Source organism: Hypanus sabinus, chromosome 21 (genome assembly GCF_030144855.1).
Source record: "Hypanus sabinus isolate sHypSab1 chromosome 21, sHypSab1.hap1, whole genome shotgun sequence".
NCBI classification, from domain to species: domain Eukaryota; kingdom Metazoa; phylum Chordata; class Chondrichthyes; order Myliobatiformes; family Dasyatidae; genus Hypanus; species Hypanus sabinus.
This window is the reverse complement of record NC_082726.1, coordinates 30,100,261-30,115,687: the sequence shown is the minus strand read 5'-3', so window position 1 is coordinate 30,115,687 and position 15,427 is coordinate 30,100,261. Positions and strand designations below refer to the sequence as shown.

The window sequence follows — 15,427 nt, the reverse complement described above, 5'->3', positions numbered from 1 at the left end:
AGGGACTTGAGGGTAAGTTTTACACCGAGTGTATTTGGACCGCAATACCAAGGAAGATTGCAGAATCAGATATAATAGTGTTTAAGAGGCATTTAGACAGATGTTTCAGTAGGCAAGTCAGAGAGGGATAGGGCCCTATGCAGATAAATGGGACTAGTGTAGATGAACAGAAAAGTTGACATGGACATGCTGGGTTGAGAGATATGTTACTATGCTGAACGATTCTCTGACTGCGACCTGGACTTCGAGAAGTTAAATCACGTCTGCAGAGAGTCAATAGGGCTTCCCTAACTTTTTTATGCCATGGACCCCTTCTATTGACCAAGGGGTCTGTGAACCCCAGGTTGGGACTACTGGTACCCAGAGGGGTAGGAGAAAGTGTGTCTCTGTGATAATCCAATCTGGTCTGAGTTAGCTGATTGTTGGCATGGTATCTGGCCTCCATTTTCCGAGGGGGGAATTGTTTGGTGTTGCAAAGTTCCCTCTCCCCAGTGCTCAGCCCCAGGTGGAGTGTGTCTCTAGCATGTTGGGAAGGTGGAATAATTCAGAGTGCACTCTGTGAGGCTGCCGCCAGCAGCTCACACAGAGAAAGGCGGGTCTGGGTATGGTTGAGGACACATTGATGGAGGAGCCTCAGTTGCTGGTTGGGGAAGGGGTGGTGCGAGATCTCTCCTGTCCTGTGGGTGGGGAGCTGGCGGTGTGGGGGTAGGGGCTGCTGTTGCACAGCACCTTAAGATGGTTCTTGTAAAGGGCACTCTATTCACAGGTCCCTGCACCTGGCCGTCATCCATCAGCAGCCATTGGTGGCTCAACAGTTACTGCAGGTCATCGTCAGCATCCCGTGGCAGAACATCATCAACGTCCCTAACCACCTGCGGCAGGTCAGTCTCCCTCGGTGCTGCATCGTCTAACTGTGTGCCATGCTGCAAGGACGCCTCTCCCTGAAATGGCAATTACTGTCCAGTTCTGCCTCTTCCTGCCCTTCCTGCTTCATGTTACCAGTCTCCTGCGTTCATTGAACCGTGCACATTCCTGGGCCTTGGCAGTCTGGATGTCTGCACCCAAGACTCACAGTCTCAGCCCTCCAAGACAGAGTGAGAGGTTATTTCTTTACCTGGAGCTGGAGAATCTTTGGAATTCTCCTATGTTCGGTTCTGGAGGCTTCAACCCCAAGTGTATTCAGAATGGAGACAAAGGGAGATGTGGGGAGACAAGGATGTGATTTCACCTGTTTTCACTATCTGCTCTTCCCTCGGCTCACCAGCTGCTAAAACCTTCCTGCAAACTTGCATTACTATGGCAATCTAACATTTCACAGCCCCCCTCCTCCATCTGCTTGCTGACAATATAGGACCATTGTCGCTCTGTGCTGAGATTCCCATACCCTCCCCCAGGGCTTCTGGCCTAGGCTGGCTCTTGGGGAAAACGCCCCAGAAATCTCAGTCTTGATTTCAGATCACATGTGTGCTCACCTCTCCAATCTCTGTGATCAGCCAGCCCCTGCTCACTGAATGCTGCCTCCTTTCTTTTCGAAAGTTGCCCCTTGCAAGCATGGACTGCAGAGTTGCTTATCTGTCCTTGCATGGTGTGTGGTTTGCTGGTCCATTTCCTTAGGTACTCTTGTTCTTTGGCAGGGGAGGTGAACATTTCTCAGAGTTTGTGTCCAAATTGGTAATAATTTTCTAAAATATATTCTCTCGCTTGCCGTGGTAATTTTGAATGGAAATTATCATTGGTTAATGAATTAGTAACAATTATAGATTTTATGGGTAAGGGATGCATCCTGTTGCAGGTTTATGTACTTTCATTGCTTTACTATTAGTAAAAGTATAACAGACTCTGAAATAAATGAAGCCCTTCAAAAACCTGTTCAAAAGTTAGTCATATTAATCTTTAAATAGACAATTGAAAAATAAGGTCATTTCTAAGTATTACCAATACTGTAATTGTGTACTATCCAAAATGCTGATGTCTACACCAGGTCTGTGAGTTTTTCAGAAGTATCATGCAGTGTCATGAGCTCTGTCAACCACCTAGCTGGCACCAAGCTGACGTGAGACACTTCCAGTGAAAACATCTCAATGCTCTATATAATCAGTATTGGCATATATTGTTTTATTATTATGGGTGGTATTGAAAGAAACGGGGTGTCACTGCGTTCCATGTGCCACCAAACGTGTGCCACCCTGGACATGTGTGCCATAAGTTTGCCACCTCTGTGTTGGCATCATTTTGCCCAGCAATGACAAGTGCCACATGAACAGCAGATGGTGTTGCCTCTTCCACATCCCTTTGCTCCTTGATTTCATTCAGATTCTCAAATCCAAAGAGCACATGGCCTCCTCACTCTTTCCACACAAAGGCACCAAACGCGCTTTTTATTTTAATCTCGCTATTTGTCTGTTTTGCGGAAGTATGAAAGCCCGGTTGGGTGGGTTTTGCCACTCACACCTCTGCTTCCTGGAGGCAGGTTTGTTAGATTTTATGCTCAGACCTATGGAGACCATTATTGGGACCAATGATGTCTGAGACAGCTCAGGATAACTGGGTTTTAGAGTAACCGTATGCAGAGTAGCGCGAGTTGTTATGTGACTGCTTTTCCTGTGTCTCAGACTCCGCTCCACCTCGGAGTGATCACCCAGCAGTACAAGATGGTCGAGCTGCTGCTGACTGCTGGGGCCGATGCTGCGATTTTGGATCGCCATGGGAACTCCATTCTCCACCTTGCTCTGCATAGGAAGGATAAACAGATGGTGCAGTTATTGGTGCAACAACTGAAACCTCAAGTGCTCAACAAGCTCATTAAGCTGCCAGACTGTGACGGTAGGTAATGGACTGGCACCACAGAAACAGGCCATTCGGCCCAACTAGGCCATGCCAACCATGTTGCTCAGCAAGCCATCCCATCTGTTCACGTTTGGTTTAATATACTGTAGTGTTATTCCCAGCAATCTACCTGTTATGATGTTAACCCCCATTGTTAAGAAGTGATTGAATCATAGCCCATCCTGGGCAAGGCCAGAAGGCAGCCTGCTCCACCACAGCTCCCCTGATTTTCACTTTCCCTCTCATTCCCTATAATCTGGGACTCCTTGTAGATCAGAAATCATCTTCATTAAATGACACCCCCTCCACAAGTTATTAGAAGGAAATGTGGATAATTACTAATATTGATGGGCCAAATGGTTTTCTGGTCTCTGCCTGTTCTGAGCACTCCCCTGTTTCCCTGAAACCTGTTTGCTCTCACATTTCCATTAGCACCAAGCCTTGTTCCTTCCTCCTACCACCCATCTGCACAGGGACCAGTTAACCCAAAACCAACCTGCACGTCCTGGCAATGTGGGTGGGACCTGAGCACCCAGTGCAAGCCCACGGGGAGAACGTTCAACCTCCACACAGACAGTGCCCAAGGTGAGGATTGAACCTTGGCTGCCAGAGCTGTGGGGTACTACCCGCTGCACTGCTACGCCACCAGCAAAGTTACAAAAACTGATCATTTCTGCGGAGAAGCAACTGCCTGTTACAAATGGGTGAGCCCGTGTTCTCAATCGGCCTTTCCCGCGGCTCTTCAGCAGGTGAAGCAGGCCACGCTGACAAACCACCTCTCCCCCGCCCGCCCCCACCCATTGTGGGCCGAAGGGCTTGTTGCTCTGTTCCTGTGTTTGTTTGTGTTCACCCACAGCCTATTTTCTCCAGTCATTCCCCAGTCTCTTGGACCCCACTTTGATCAGTCTGCCTGTTCACAGGTGTCAGCGGTTTTGCTCAACTCCTTTATCAACCGTCCTTATTACTTCCAAAGAGCTGAGTTGTTGGGAGACACTTTTCCCTGCAATCACAGGAGCTGGAACTCCTTTCTCGATGTACCCCCACCCCGGTCCACTTCCTTCCCTCATCACCATCTGGGGGTCTAAATGGCCCTCCAGGTGAGGCAGAGATCCATGCTCACCTCTTCCAACTTCACCTATTGCATTTGGTGCTCCAAGTGTGACCACCTCTACGTCAGTGAAACCAGGCTCAGACTGGGCAACTCTTTTGCACACCACTCTGTGTCTGTAGGTGACCATTTCCAAGCTCCCAGTTGCATGCCATTTGACCTCCCGTAACCAAACAGACCTGTCCACCCACAGCCTTTACTGCCACGATGAAGCCCAATACAAATTGACACCTTCTATTCATCCTGTAGAATCTACAATGCAATGGTACAGTGAGTTTTCTTATTTCAGATATTCTCTCTCGCTCTCCTTCCGATCTATTTCCAGTCTTCCTATTTGTGTTCCATCTTCCATCAAATTTTCCCCTGACACACCCTACTCCTGGTTTTATCCACCTACCAGCAACTTACTTTACCCCTGTCCCATATACCTTCTTTATCAGGTTCCAACGGCCTTCACCTCTCTCCGAATGGATCCCATTATCAGCTTCCTTATCAATCAGACTCCACTCACTGTGTTTGCCCTCAACATGCACAGCAGCTACCTCCCCCTCTGCCCCTCCTTCATCTGCCCATCACCTACTGGCCCCTGTCTTGCCCTTCACTACATCTCTTCTCCGCTCAGTCCTGGTGTAGGGTTTCAACTACAAGTACCAGCATTCCCTCCTCCCCATCCTCCACACCCCTCACACAGATGCTTTTCGACCTGCTGAGCTCCTCCAGCACATTACTTGTGCCTCAATTGTTGGTCAGCTGGACAACTTCATGCTATCTCCAAACTGCTTTCTAATCTATGTATTCCTTTTTGAAGGCACTGACTCTGTGTGTACAGCATTTGAGTATCACGTCATCACTCCTGAGCAAAAAATATGTCACATCTTTGTTCCCCGCTTGTGCTGCTCCTCAGAATGTTCTCCAGTAACTGACCACCACCAGCATCAGGCCTGTATTTGTTCTGTCCTCCTTAGAGAGGATTGGAAACTGGCGGCCAGAGCCTTTGCTTTGAAAGGGATCTGAGGTGAAAATTGTAAGTTGATGCACATGTGGGTTGACAGCCTCACTCTGAATCTCCTCGTGTGCCTTTTCCCTCAGGATTGTACCCTGTACACCTGGCAGTGAAAGCGCTGGATGAGAATATGGTGGATCTTCTGCTGAGCAACGGTGCAGAGCTAAACGTGGCCGAGCAAAAAAGTGGGCGATCTCCGCTGCACCTGGCCGTGGAGATTCGGAGCCTCAAGATGGTTGGACACCTTGTACATGTAAGGTCACTTTGTGAGGGTCTCCTGGGTTGCTAATGGGTCCTGGTTCTCCCAACCTACCTACCCTCCCCCCCACTTGCACCGAAGCTTGGTGCGTTTCATATTCCCTGACTCACCACATCAAGACTGGCATTGGTGGGAAAGGCACTGGTAATAATGTCCCCCAGATGCACCCCATATTCGTCAGCACAGCAGTTGGCCACATCGGAGTGTCTGGTTCCATCTGTACATGTGCTTATAAGAGGAAACTTTCTGAAGTATGGCTCATTTACTGGGGAACAAATCCTTCATGTGCAGCTATGTTGTTATGAGCAGAAGTGTACAGTGCAGGAGAGGAGCCCAATCTAAACAAGAATTATTACAATCATTAAATCTTCTGGCATAGGCAGAGGCTATTTGGCCCATTGAATGCATGCCCATTCCTTGTGAAGAAATGCCATCGGTACCATTTTCCTCTGTTTCCCTGCTTTTCAGTCTGTCCAATTTTTTTTTGAAGGTGCTGGCTAAGGGATATGGTCTCTGTGGGATCGAGGGATGTGGGTAAGTGGGAGCGGCTGGGATGGGAATCTGGGTCAGCCCTGCTCCTGCAGGGACTCTCTGGAGACTGGGCACCTGAACACTCTGTAAATGGGCTCAGTTGTTTGCAGGGGACTGTCCCTTCAGCCCACCAAGCCTGTTCTGAGTATCAACCACCTGCTTCCACTGATCCTGCTGTACCCTCCCTGCGTTCAATTCAACTCTCCGCAGATTCAACTTCTCACCTGTGCACTGTGTGAGCAGCCAACAGTGGCCATTTAACTGCTCAACTCCATGGAAATCTGTCAGCAGGTCCTTGGCCAGTTTCATCCGTGCTGACCAAGATTCCCATCTAAGCTGCTTGCATTTGGCCCACATCCCATAAAACCTTCTTATCCATGACCCTGTCCAAATGATGGGAATGTGGCAGAGGAAAATGGTCATCTTCAATGCTGTAACATTTCTGGGACTGTGAATCTTATCTGCAATGTATCTACGTGCTCTGCCATCTGTTGCTTCTCTAAAGGAAGTATAGCTGTATGTTTACTGCTTTCTTGTGTGCTGTGTGTGACTGTTGGTGCTGTTTTGCACCTTGACCCCGGAGGAACTTTGGTTTCTCTGGCGGTATTCATGGGTATTCAAGTATGGTTGAGTGACAATTGAACTCGAACTTGGACTTCATCTCTAGCAGGTGGGTTTCCTGAACCTTGCTATTTCTGACCTGGGTGTTGAAGTCAATGCTCAAAGCTAACTATGGGGACTGTGTTAACACATTATGTAGTCAGATGTGTTGTTTCATTGCCACCCCCCTGTCAGACTTTTAAAGTTTCAAATTCCATAATTGTTCTCATGAACTTTGAGCTCCATGATTTGATTTGTTGGCCCTGGCTTCACTGCTGTGGTACCCTGTGTGTCTCACTCACGCGAGGCGTTACTGGTGATCGGCTGGGTTTAAGGCTATGAGCTCAATCTGGCCTGCTTGTAGCACCCAGTGTAGATGTGTGCTCCTGATGTGCCATTGTTGCTGTTCGCAGGCTGGCGTGGAAGTGGACCGGCCAACGTTTCAGGGGAACACTGCGCTGCACCTGGCGGCTGGCTACAGCTTCCCGGAGTTGACGGCGATGCTCCTCGGCGCAGGTTTGTTGGTCATTTCTGTTCCTGTGGCTGTAGCTTTGTGGGGTTGTATTGAATCACAAGTTTGTCACCACCTGACATTCAGTATCTTTCTGTCTTGATGGAAACTGCACTGAGACTTTCGTTGTTCAAGGTTTCCTGTTGTTGGCTGCTCTGTCTGCCCTCTGCTGGATCACTGTAATGTTATCTCACAGGCCTTGTCCTTTTCTGTGAATAATTATTGGCTCTTTCAATAAAATGTGGGGATTGCCCAAAGGTTCTGAGCTAAAAGCCTTCAGTGAGATTTCTCCTGCCCTGTTGATGATAAATCCTCTGTCCCAGTCCCTAACTGAAAAACATCTCCCTGTTCAAAATCAAGACTATTTAACATGAAGTATTAAGCTCTTACTTTGCCACCTGGGAGTGGAAATGGTTTCTTTTCATTATCAAATGGTGGTGATAGGCTTCCGATCTGGTGTTTTCACTACTCACACAGGGCTCTGGTTATTCCCTTAACTGTATCACCCGGTTGTCCAGTGCTGAAATGGGTTCTTCAGCCCATCATCGCCATACTGACCATTCTGCACATCTGATCCCACTTGCTCTATTACATTCTGTGCCCCGCTTGTCTAAATGCAGCAAGTTCCAGATATCAAAGGTCTTATTTAAAGGTCTTCCAAGCCCTTTAAATCTCCTTCCTCTCACCTTCAACGTAAAATCTTTTGTTTTCATCCCTACCAATGGAGAGAAAAGATTCTGACTCTACCCTATCTACGGCTCACGATATGAGAAACCCCTATTAGTCTCCTTCATGCCAGAGAATATCAGCCCAGCCGATCCATCTTCTCCCCATAATGGATGTCCTCCAATCCAGGGAATATCCTGATGAGCACCCTGCAGAATCTGTGCCACACACTGTCCTTCGTATTGTGAGTGACCAAACCACATACAACACTCAGTGAGCTGTGCACTTGAACCCCAGGGCTCTCTCCTCAATAACATTCCTTAGTGCTCCACCATTTATTGTATATATCCAATCCCTGGTCAACTTCCTAAAATGTATCAATTCATCAGGATTAAGTTCCATCTGACAACACTCTGCCCAACTTTCCACCTGATCTATGTCCTTTCACGACCTTCCTTAAAATCAACACTACTAACTTTGTGTCATCCATGTGCTTCCTGATCAAGCCTTCGGTGTCCACCTCCAAGTCATTAAAATAGATCGTGGACAACAAGGGTCGCAGCTCTGATCCGTGTAGTACACCACAGGTCACACACTTTCAATCAGTAAAGCATCTTTCTATCACAATCCTCTGCCTCTGTCACCAAGCCGGTTTTGGATGCAATTAATCAGCCAGCCTTGGATCCCAACTGTGCCGTACCTTCTAAACCAGCCTACCATGGGGTTCCTTGTCAAATGTCTCGGTAAGCTGATGACTCAACAAGTGAGGCAGCATCTGTGGAGAGAGTGAATAGTTGATGTTTCATGTCATGACTTTTTATCAGCGCTGGAAAGGAAGGGGGCAAAAGCCAAAATAAGGGTGGGAGAAGGAGCAGGACTATAAGCCCTCTTCTACTGTCATGATGAGGCCAAACTTCACTTTGAAGAGCAGCACCTCTTATCTGCCTGGGTAGCCTCCAACCTGATGGCGTGAACATGAATTTCTCCAACATCCAGTTTGTGTTCTCCCTCCCTTTCCTCCTCCCTCCCTTTCCTCCTCCCTCCTCCCTCTTCTCTCTCCCCTCTTCCCCCCCTCCTCTCCCTGTTTTTTTCATTCCCCATTCTCGTTCTTTCTCAGCCATTCTCTTCACCTGCCCATACCACCCCCTCGTTGCCTTCCCTCTATGGTCCTGTCCTCTCCTGTCAGATTTCTCCTTCTGCCCTTCACCTTTTCCACCCATCATCTCCCAGGTTCTTACTTCATCCCCCTACCCATCTCTCTCCCCAATACCTATCACCTGCCAGCTTGTACTCCCCCTCCACCCATCTTATTCTGGTGTCCGCCCCGTCCATTCCTATCCTGATTAAGCCCAAAGTGTTGACTGTTTATTCCGCTCCATGGTTCCTCCAGCATTATCTGTGTGTGAATCTGCATTTCCAACATCTGCAGAACCTTGTGTTTAGTCATTAATGTTTGGCCTGAGGCATCTGCCCCGTCAATTGGAATGAAGTTCAGAAATGTGTACCCTACTCCCAGTCGAAGCTATCCATGCACTTGGAGGCGAAGAACAGTTCCTTCACTCAAAACTGGGATCTCACTTCTAGGCCACCAGCTCTCCCACTGCATCGGTCATTCCAATACTTGGTTCCTGAGATTCTATCCTTGTTGCCAAATTAATTCTGCACCCTATGTCTGTATGTATGTTTTACACCTGTCACCAACTTCTGACAGTCTGCTGCATCTTCTCATGGAGAAGTGCAGGAGGAGGCCAGTGGGCCTTTCAGGGCTGTGCCAGTACCGGGACCACAATCTCCCCTCGTCGTTTCCCTGTTCCTGCACTTTTTCCTTTGCAGCCATTCCTTTTCCTGTTTTACTTTCTTAGCCATTAATCCACAGTAGTGGGCCAGTTATCTACCAGCACCATTGGGATATGGGAGGAAACTGCAGCACCCACAGGGTCGCTGAGTGAACGTACAGACCAGACAGTGCCTGAGGTCAGGATTGAACCTGGATCGCTGGTATCGCCTAACCAGAATGATCTCACCGCACGCAGCGCCAGGCAGGAGCCCAAGCTCCCCTGAGTCTGTCGGTGTCCATCTGACTGGATCCAGTGACAGAGACTTTGGAGCTGGTGCTCGTGGATGCGGAAGGATTTGTAGTCTGAAGTCATGCTTCCATGGGAAGGCTGATTTCTAGAAATGTACTAGGAAATGGACCTTGTGTCTGTTCCTCATCAGCAACAGTGATTCGTGGAGTAAACTGGGCATCACTTGAATGGTGCCGTGCCTCTGACACTGTCTGCCTACTGGTATCCTCTGCTGTTTTCCTGGAAGCCATCCCCTCTCTCATCCAGGTGCTTCACAGCACCAAGTGCAATATCTCTTTCCACACCAATATCTCCCTGACCTAATCCACGTTCCCTTCCAACGTCAGATAGATCTCATGGTATTTCTCCCTCGTGGCTAACTCTTGGGTTATGAAGGATACGTCAGTGACTGTGCCATATATTTGACCAGCGATCTTTTGTTTTGCCCCTTGCTGCCCTCACCCACCTCTGGTCTCACTTGGCTGGCACCAACACCAGGAGCTGATCGAAGTGCTGAAAACTATGAGCCCATAATGGAATCTGATGAAGAGGATGATCCGGATCTGGGGATCTGCCGTGGACACACGCCTCTCGATATCACCAGTGACCAGAAGGTATGTGAGGTCAAGTGAGAGATGGGGAAATGTTTTGGAGAGAGAGAACCCGATCTTTAATGGATGGTGGAGAAGTTTTGAAGGGTTGGCTGGCTGGCTGGCTACTCCATTCCTATTTCTTACATTGTGGGCTTTTTTTTCCCTGTTCTTTTAACAGGTAGGTAACCTTTATGTCGAATTGTTTTGGCCACTAGTTTTTAGTGATTATACCCGCTCTGAAATCTCACTGAGCATCCAGTTTCCTAACTTCTCGCCATTGAGAAAATGTTTTGTTTGGCCAACCTTGGATAAGGAAGAGAAGCACTGATGTTCGGACTCCAGATGCTGTATCCTTCCACTCATAGAGTCATTTTGCAATTTCCTTTGTTCAGCACTTCCTCATTTCTGGCTGGCTTCATTTGAAGCCCTGATTTGAGCCTCATTAAGATTATATTGGTCTTGGAGGTGCTGAAATCTGATTTTAACAGAATGAAGATCTGGCCTTTGTGCCTCAGTTGCCAGGCAGTTGACCATCTCCAAGAGGAGAGCCAAACCTCTTGCCCTTGGTACAGAATGACATTAACATTGCCAATCATACATCAACAGTCTGACATTGAAACTCAATTGAACCAGCCACAAAAAAAAACAGCACCAAAAACAGCTCAAAGGCTGGCGACACCTTGTGGAGGGACTTGTTGGCCTTTCCTCCATCTACAAAGCACAGTCAAGACACAGTGAAACATCCTCCGCTTGCTGAGATAAGCGCAGCTTCAACTGTCTCGAGAAGCTTGACACCATCCAGAGCAATCAGCCTGGTTGGCACCCCACCCAAGCATTGCTGAACATTTCCCAGACCAAAGGAGAGCAATGTTTATGGTAGACCGGTGCCGAGATCTGGAAAACCACCAGTGGACCTTGGAATGCATGCTGACAGATCTCTGAAGGCAGCAGAGTTGAGAAGAAAGATGCTTGGTATATCAGCTGAGGTGCAGAATTCAGGAGTAGGGTCACAGCTAAACTACACAACCCAGCACAACTTGAGGAGCCCACAAGGGTACAGAGGAGGAGCTGGATAGTGCAAGTAACGTACATACCCACAGATGATTATCGTGGAGATGGTAGATGGATCCTCTTTTGCTAATTAATAATTATCAATCAGATTCAAAGGTGACTATGGGAAACTGAAAAGTTTTCACATTTTGTACAAAGGAACAGTGAAACCATAAGAAACAAGCAAATTTTAAATATTGTTGGTATTTTAAGTGATGCCTTGTATAGAAACTAATCAGTTATATTTTACACAGGTTCGTGACATTTTACTAGGACAATCTTGGAGATGGAAGGAACAAAATGAAAACTCATCCGAGATTCAGCAAGGTATTTATTGCCTCTGATTGCCTGTGTGGGCCATGAGGGTTGGTGGGCGCTGGCACCTTGGTCGTTCACTGTGCCCGGCAAGACAGAAACATGCCAGTGTCGTTGCCCACTATTTGTTTTCAGTGCCTCACTGCCCTCTGGATTCTGACCTGGGAAATCAGTCTGAGAACTTTGCTCACCAGACTCATTTGGGTTTGTACATTGATGTACAGACTCAGCACAGCATTCTGTAACTCAGAGAGCTCCTGCTTAACTGCTCCCAGCACCTCGCATACACAAATGAATCTGAACCTGTCTCTGGCAGTGGCTCATTAGCTCCAAGGTGTTTGCACCTCTCCATCTCCACCTGTACCTGGTCACCTTCCACACCCCTTGTTTATCAGGCTTTCTTTTTCGACCTCGGCCTTAAAAACTATTCAAACATTTCCAACTCCTCTCCATCTAAGCAGGGTGACCCTCTTTTGAAGAATGACCTCCAGCTTTAGATTCTCACAAACAAAAATGTGATTAAGCCAGAGAGGGTGCAGAAAAAATTCACAAGGGTGTTGCATGTGAAACCCCCTGGTTTCCTTGGCTGCGTAAGTCTAGGGAAAACGCTCTCCAGTCTCACCAAATCCATGAGATTGAGACGGCTCTCCCACCCCAAACCCTGGTTTGTGTGGATGCTGTGTAATTTACTACCCTGTTACAATTTAGTGCCATGAAATAACAGACAGTATGCTGCATACAATTAAAGGAATTATATTTATGAATCTTAACTAAAGGGTTAGTAAAGAATAACAGAAAGAAAAGGACCCATTCTAATTAAACAGTCAAAATGTGCACAAGTTGGAGCTCATCTTGAACTTCTGTGTCACTCATGCGCTGGGCCCTCAGTCAACATGAAAGCAAACACCACTTTCCGAACGTTGCTCGCAATCCATCTCGAACAAACGGGTCTCCCACCGGGTCGTATCCAGCGACTGGTTCTCCCCAGCGTCTTCCCTCTCCATCTCACACCGAACCAAAAAAAACCTCAAGACCAACCTTAGTGTCCCACACCACGAAAACGTCCCCCTAATTGGATGGCACACATTCCACATCATCCCTTATCTTCAACAATAACCAAAACAAGCTGAAAACAGGATAGACTGCACTTTCAGAGCTGCTAAATAAAATAGCTACAGCATAACAGTAAAGATGTGAACCAGGCCATTACACATGATTGGAGGGCTTGAGTTTTTGGGGAGATTAGATGGGCTTGGGCTGTTCTCCCTGGGAGGTGACATGATGGAAGTTAATAATATTGAGAGGTATAGATGGAGAACACATTTCCCTCTGAAACTAGAGGGAAGAGGTATATGATGAAAGGGAGGAGTTTTAAAGACCTAAGGGGCAAATGTTTCACACAGAAAATAGTTTGAATCTGGATTGAGCAGCCAGGAGAGGTGGTATCAGCAATGACATTGAGGAGGTACTTGGACAGGTATATAGAGGGTTATAGAATATGGCTGCTGCATAAATGTCGATATTTCAGTGCAGGCAGCACACTGGTGTCATTATCACGTTTACCTCATGGACCCAGTGGCACGGTTCAATCCCTACCTCAGATGCTGACTTTGTGGATTTTGCATGTTGATTTAATTTTAACAGCAGTATCTACAGCTGGGTTGGGTACTTGGGTAAGTGTCATGTGCGGCACTCGTATGATGTGGCCCATGCTTGAATGCTATCTGTGCCTCCCTGTAGTGAGGCGCAAGCTGCTTCAGGAATCAGCATTCATTGGGAAACACCGCCAATGTGATAAGGAAACAGGAGCCTTCCTGTCGCATGTCTCCATGCAACTGACCAGCTTCCTGACAAAGTCTAGCTCTCACTGCTCGTCAAGTGATTAGTTTGCCCTGCTGCTTGTGTTGAAGGGACTCAAAATGTCAACAGGTGCTACAGATTCCAGCATCAGTCGTGCCGCGTCTGCAGTGCCTGGTTATCGGTGTGGAAACTAAACATTGTCTGTTGATCTTTCAGGCAGCATCACATTTCTAGGCTCTGAAGCCTTGGGAGAACTGAACAAAGTTCTGAACCAGGAGGTTTCAGGGGCTGACTGGATGAAGCTGGCAGACAAGCTGGGCCTGGGCTCTCTCAGCGAGCTGCTCAAAAGTGCCAAGTCTCCAAGCAAGTCGCTACTGGATAATTTTGATGTACGTTAACCTTTTTCTGTTCTTGAATCATTGGTCATTTTTAATGCTGGCCCTGCAAGTGTATGGCATACAAACCACAAAATATAAACAATTTTGTTCTTATTTTAATATGTCATTCTCTCCTCTATTCACCCCAGATCTTCTCAGTGTCCTCCTTACACTAACATGGCTAATGGAAATATCTCAGCTGTTCAGTGTGCCCTGAACCTTGCACGAGAGAGGTCTAGGGCTGGCTGTAGTTCATCTCTAGTCCACTAACTCTACCACAAAACCCATCCCTGTCATCAGCAACCCTCAACCTCTCACGGGAGAGACCAGATTGATAATCCACACTGCTCTGGAGAGCTGCGTTTCCAGTGCCTTGCTTGGGTCCTTGCTGCTGTTGTCTCTGGGGTGTCTGGTGAAGCCTGTTGGCAGAGCGGCACTCCCTGCAGCTGTCGAGGAAGCTCTCCCACTGAGCCCAGATCAAGTGCAGGAGCTCCCTGTAATTTGGTAGAGAAATGCAGCCTCAGGAGAGAAAGAGGAAAGGTCCTTTTTAATTAAATGAACTTTGAATTTTTTGTATGAATGTTAATGGTGTTTGGTTAGTTTTGACTGTCTGCATTCACAACATTTTTTGAAAGTTTGACCACACTGAGACTGGCTGCTAGAGTGTTTCCAGGGGCAGACCTGGCCTCTTTTGACAGGGAGATCTTGGGGTCTCACGGCCTGGAGCAGTTTGTTACTGCTGGTCAGTACAGGGTCATTGTGGGTGGGTTATGGGGTGACCTGCCTCTCACCAAGCTATGTTAGAAATGTTAAACAGAGCTCAGCAGGTCCCATCAGGGTTACTGCACGCTACACTTGCTGGAAAGTTGCAGTGCTAATTCGTTAGAATAACTAGGGACAGATCATAAGGACAGCTTTTCAGCAAGGAGATTTTCAGACCCCTACAACAGGCTTGCCCTCTCCTGGTAACTCTTGGTGTCAGATTGAGGGCATGGCGGTGGTGCTGTAACTATGTTATTGACGCCGACCCACTGTTGGAAAGTGAATGAATGAATCTCTCTCTCTCTCTTCAGATTTCAGGTGGAACAATTGAGCAGTTAATTAATGCACTACATCAGCTGGGCTTGGAGAAAGCTGCAAATATTATCCAGAAAACAGAAAGCTACAAAGTGCTTCAGTCCTCAGGTGAGGTGATGGGTTGAAAGAGCATAGTCTAAGTTGTTAATCCATGAACCGGATTTGGATGAGATCTCGCAGAATCAGAGAGCAAGGCTGCGACAGAGGATGAGAGAGCTGAGGCATCAACTTCTCAGTTCGATCTGCACTGCTGCTGGGATGGAGAGTTTTAAGAAGAGTGTCTCTGACCAGAAGACAATTTGGTCCATCCTGCCTGCCCATCTTTAATGAATATTTGACCTCAGTACCTTTCCTCCTGCACAGACCCCCATAATCACTTGTTACCCTCTGTATTCCCTACTCTATTAACCCCATTTCTTTGAGCAGTCTCTATGACTGAGCCTCAGAATCCCAAAGATGCACAGAGTGAAGAAATGTCTCCTCTTTTCAACCCCAAGCGGCTGACCCCATTTCAGGAGACTGTGATCTCCTGGTTAGGCTGAGTACCCTTCCTGCTTGCACCCTGACAAGCTCTCTAAGAATGCTGAGGTCACCGCTCACTCTAATAAGCTGTGGAGAATGGAATGCTCGGCTATTCAGTCTCCC

At 47.5% G+C, this 15,427-nt stretch overlaps 1 protein-coding gene across 1 annotated transcript in view; it reads left to right on the top strand.

Moving 5' to 3' along the window:
* Positions 1 to 15,427, top strand: part of nfkb2 (nuclear factor of kappa light polypeptide gene enhancer in B-cells 2 (p49/p100)) — a 76,014-nt gene that overhangs the window by 56,497 nt on the left and 4,090 nt on the right. The window contains exons 15-22 of the mRNA XM_059946208.1: positions 767 to 881; positions 2,613 to 2,823; positions 5,024 to 5,190; positions 6,741 to 6,843; positions 10,069 to 10,184; positions 11,468 to 11,540; positions 13,545 to 13,717; positions 14,779 to 14,890. Coding sequence (XP_059802191.1) covers positions 767 to 881; positions 2,613 to 2,823; positions 5,024 to 5,190; positions 6,741 to 6,843; positions 10,069 to 10,184; positions 11,468 to 11,540; positions 13,545 to 13,717; positions 14,779 to 14,890 — 1,070 coding nt within the window. The remainder of the gene's footprint in view (positions 1 to 766; positions 882 to 2,612; positions 2,824 to 5,023; positions 5,191 to 6,740; positions 6,844 to 10,068; positions 10,185 to 11,467; positions 11,541 to 13,544; positions 13,718 to 14,778; positions 14,891 to 15,427) is intronic.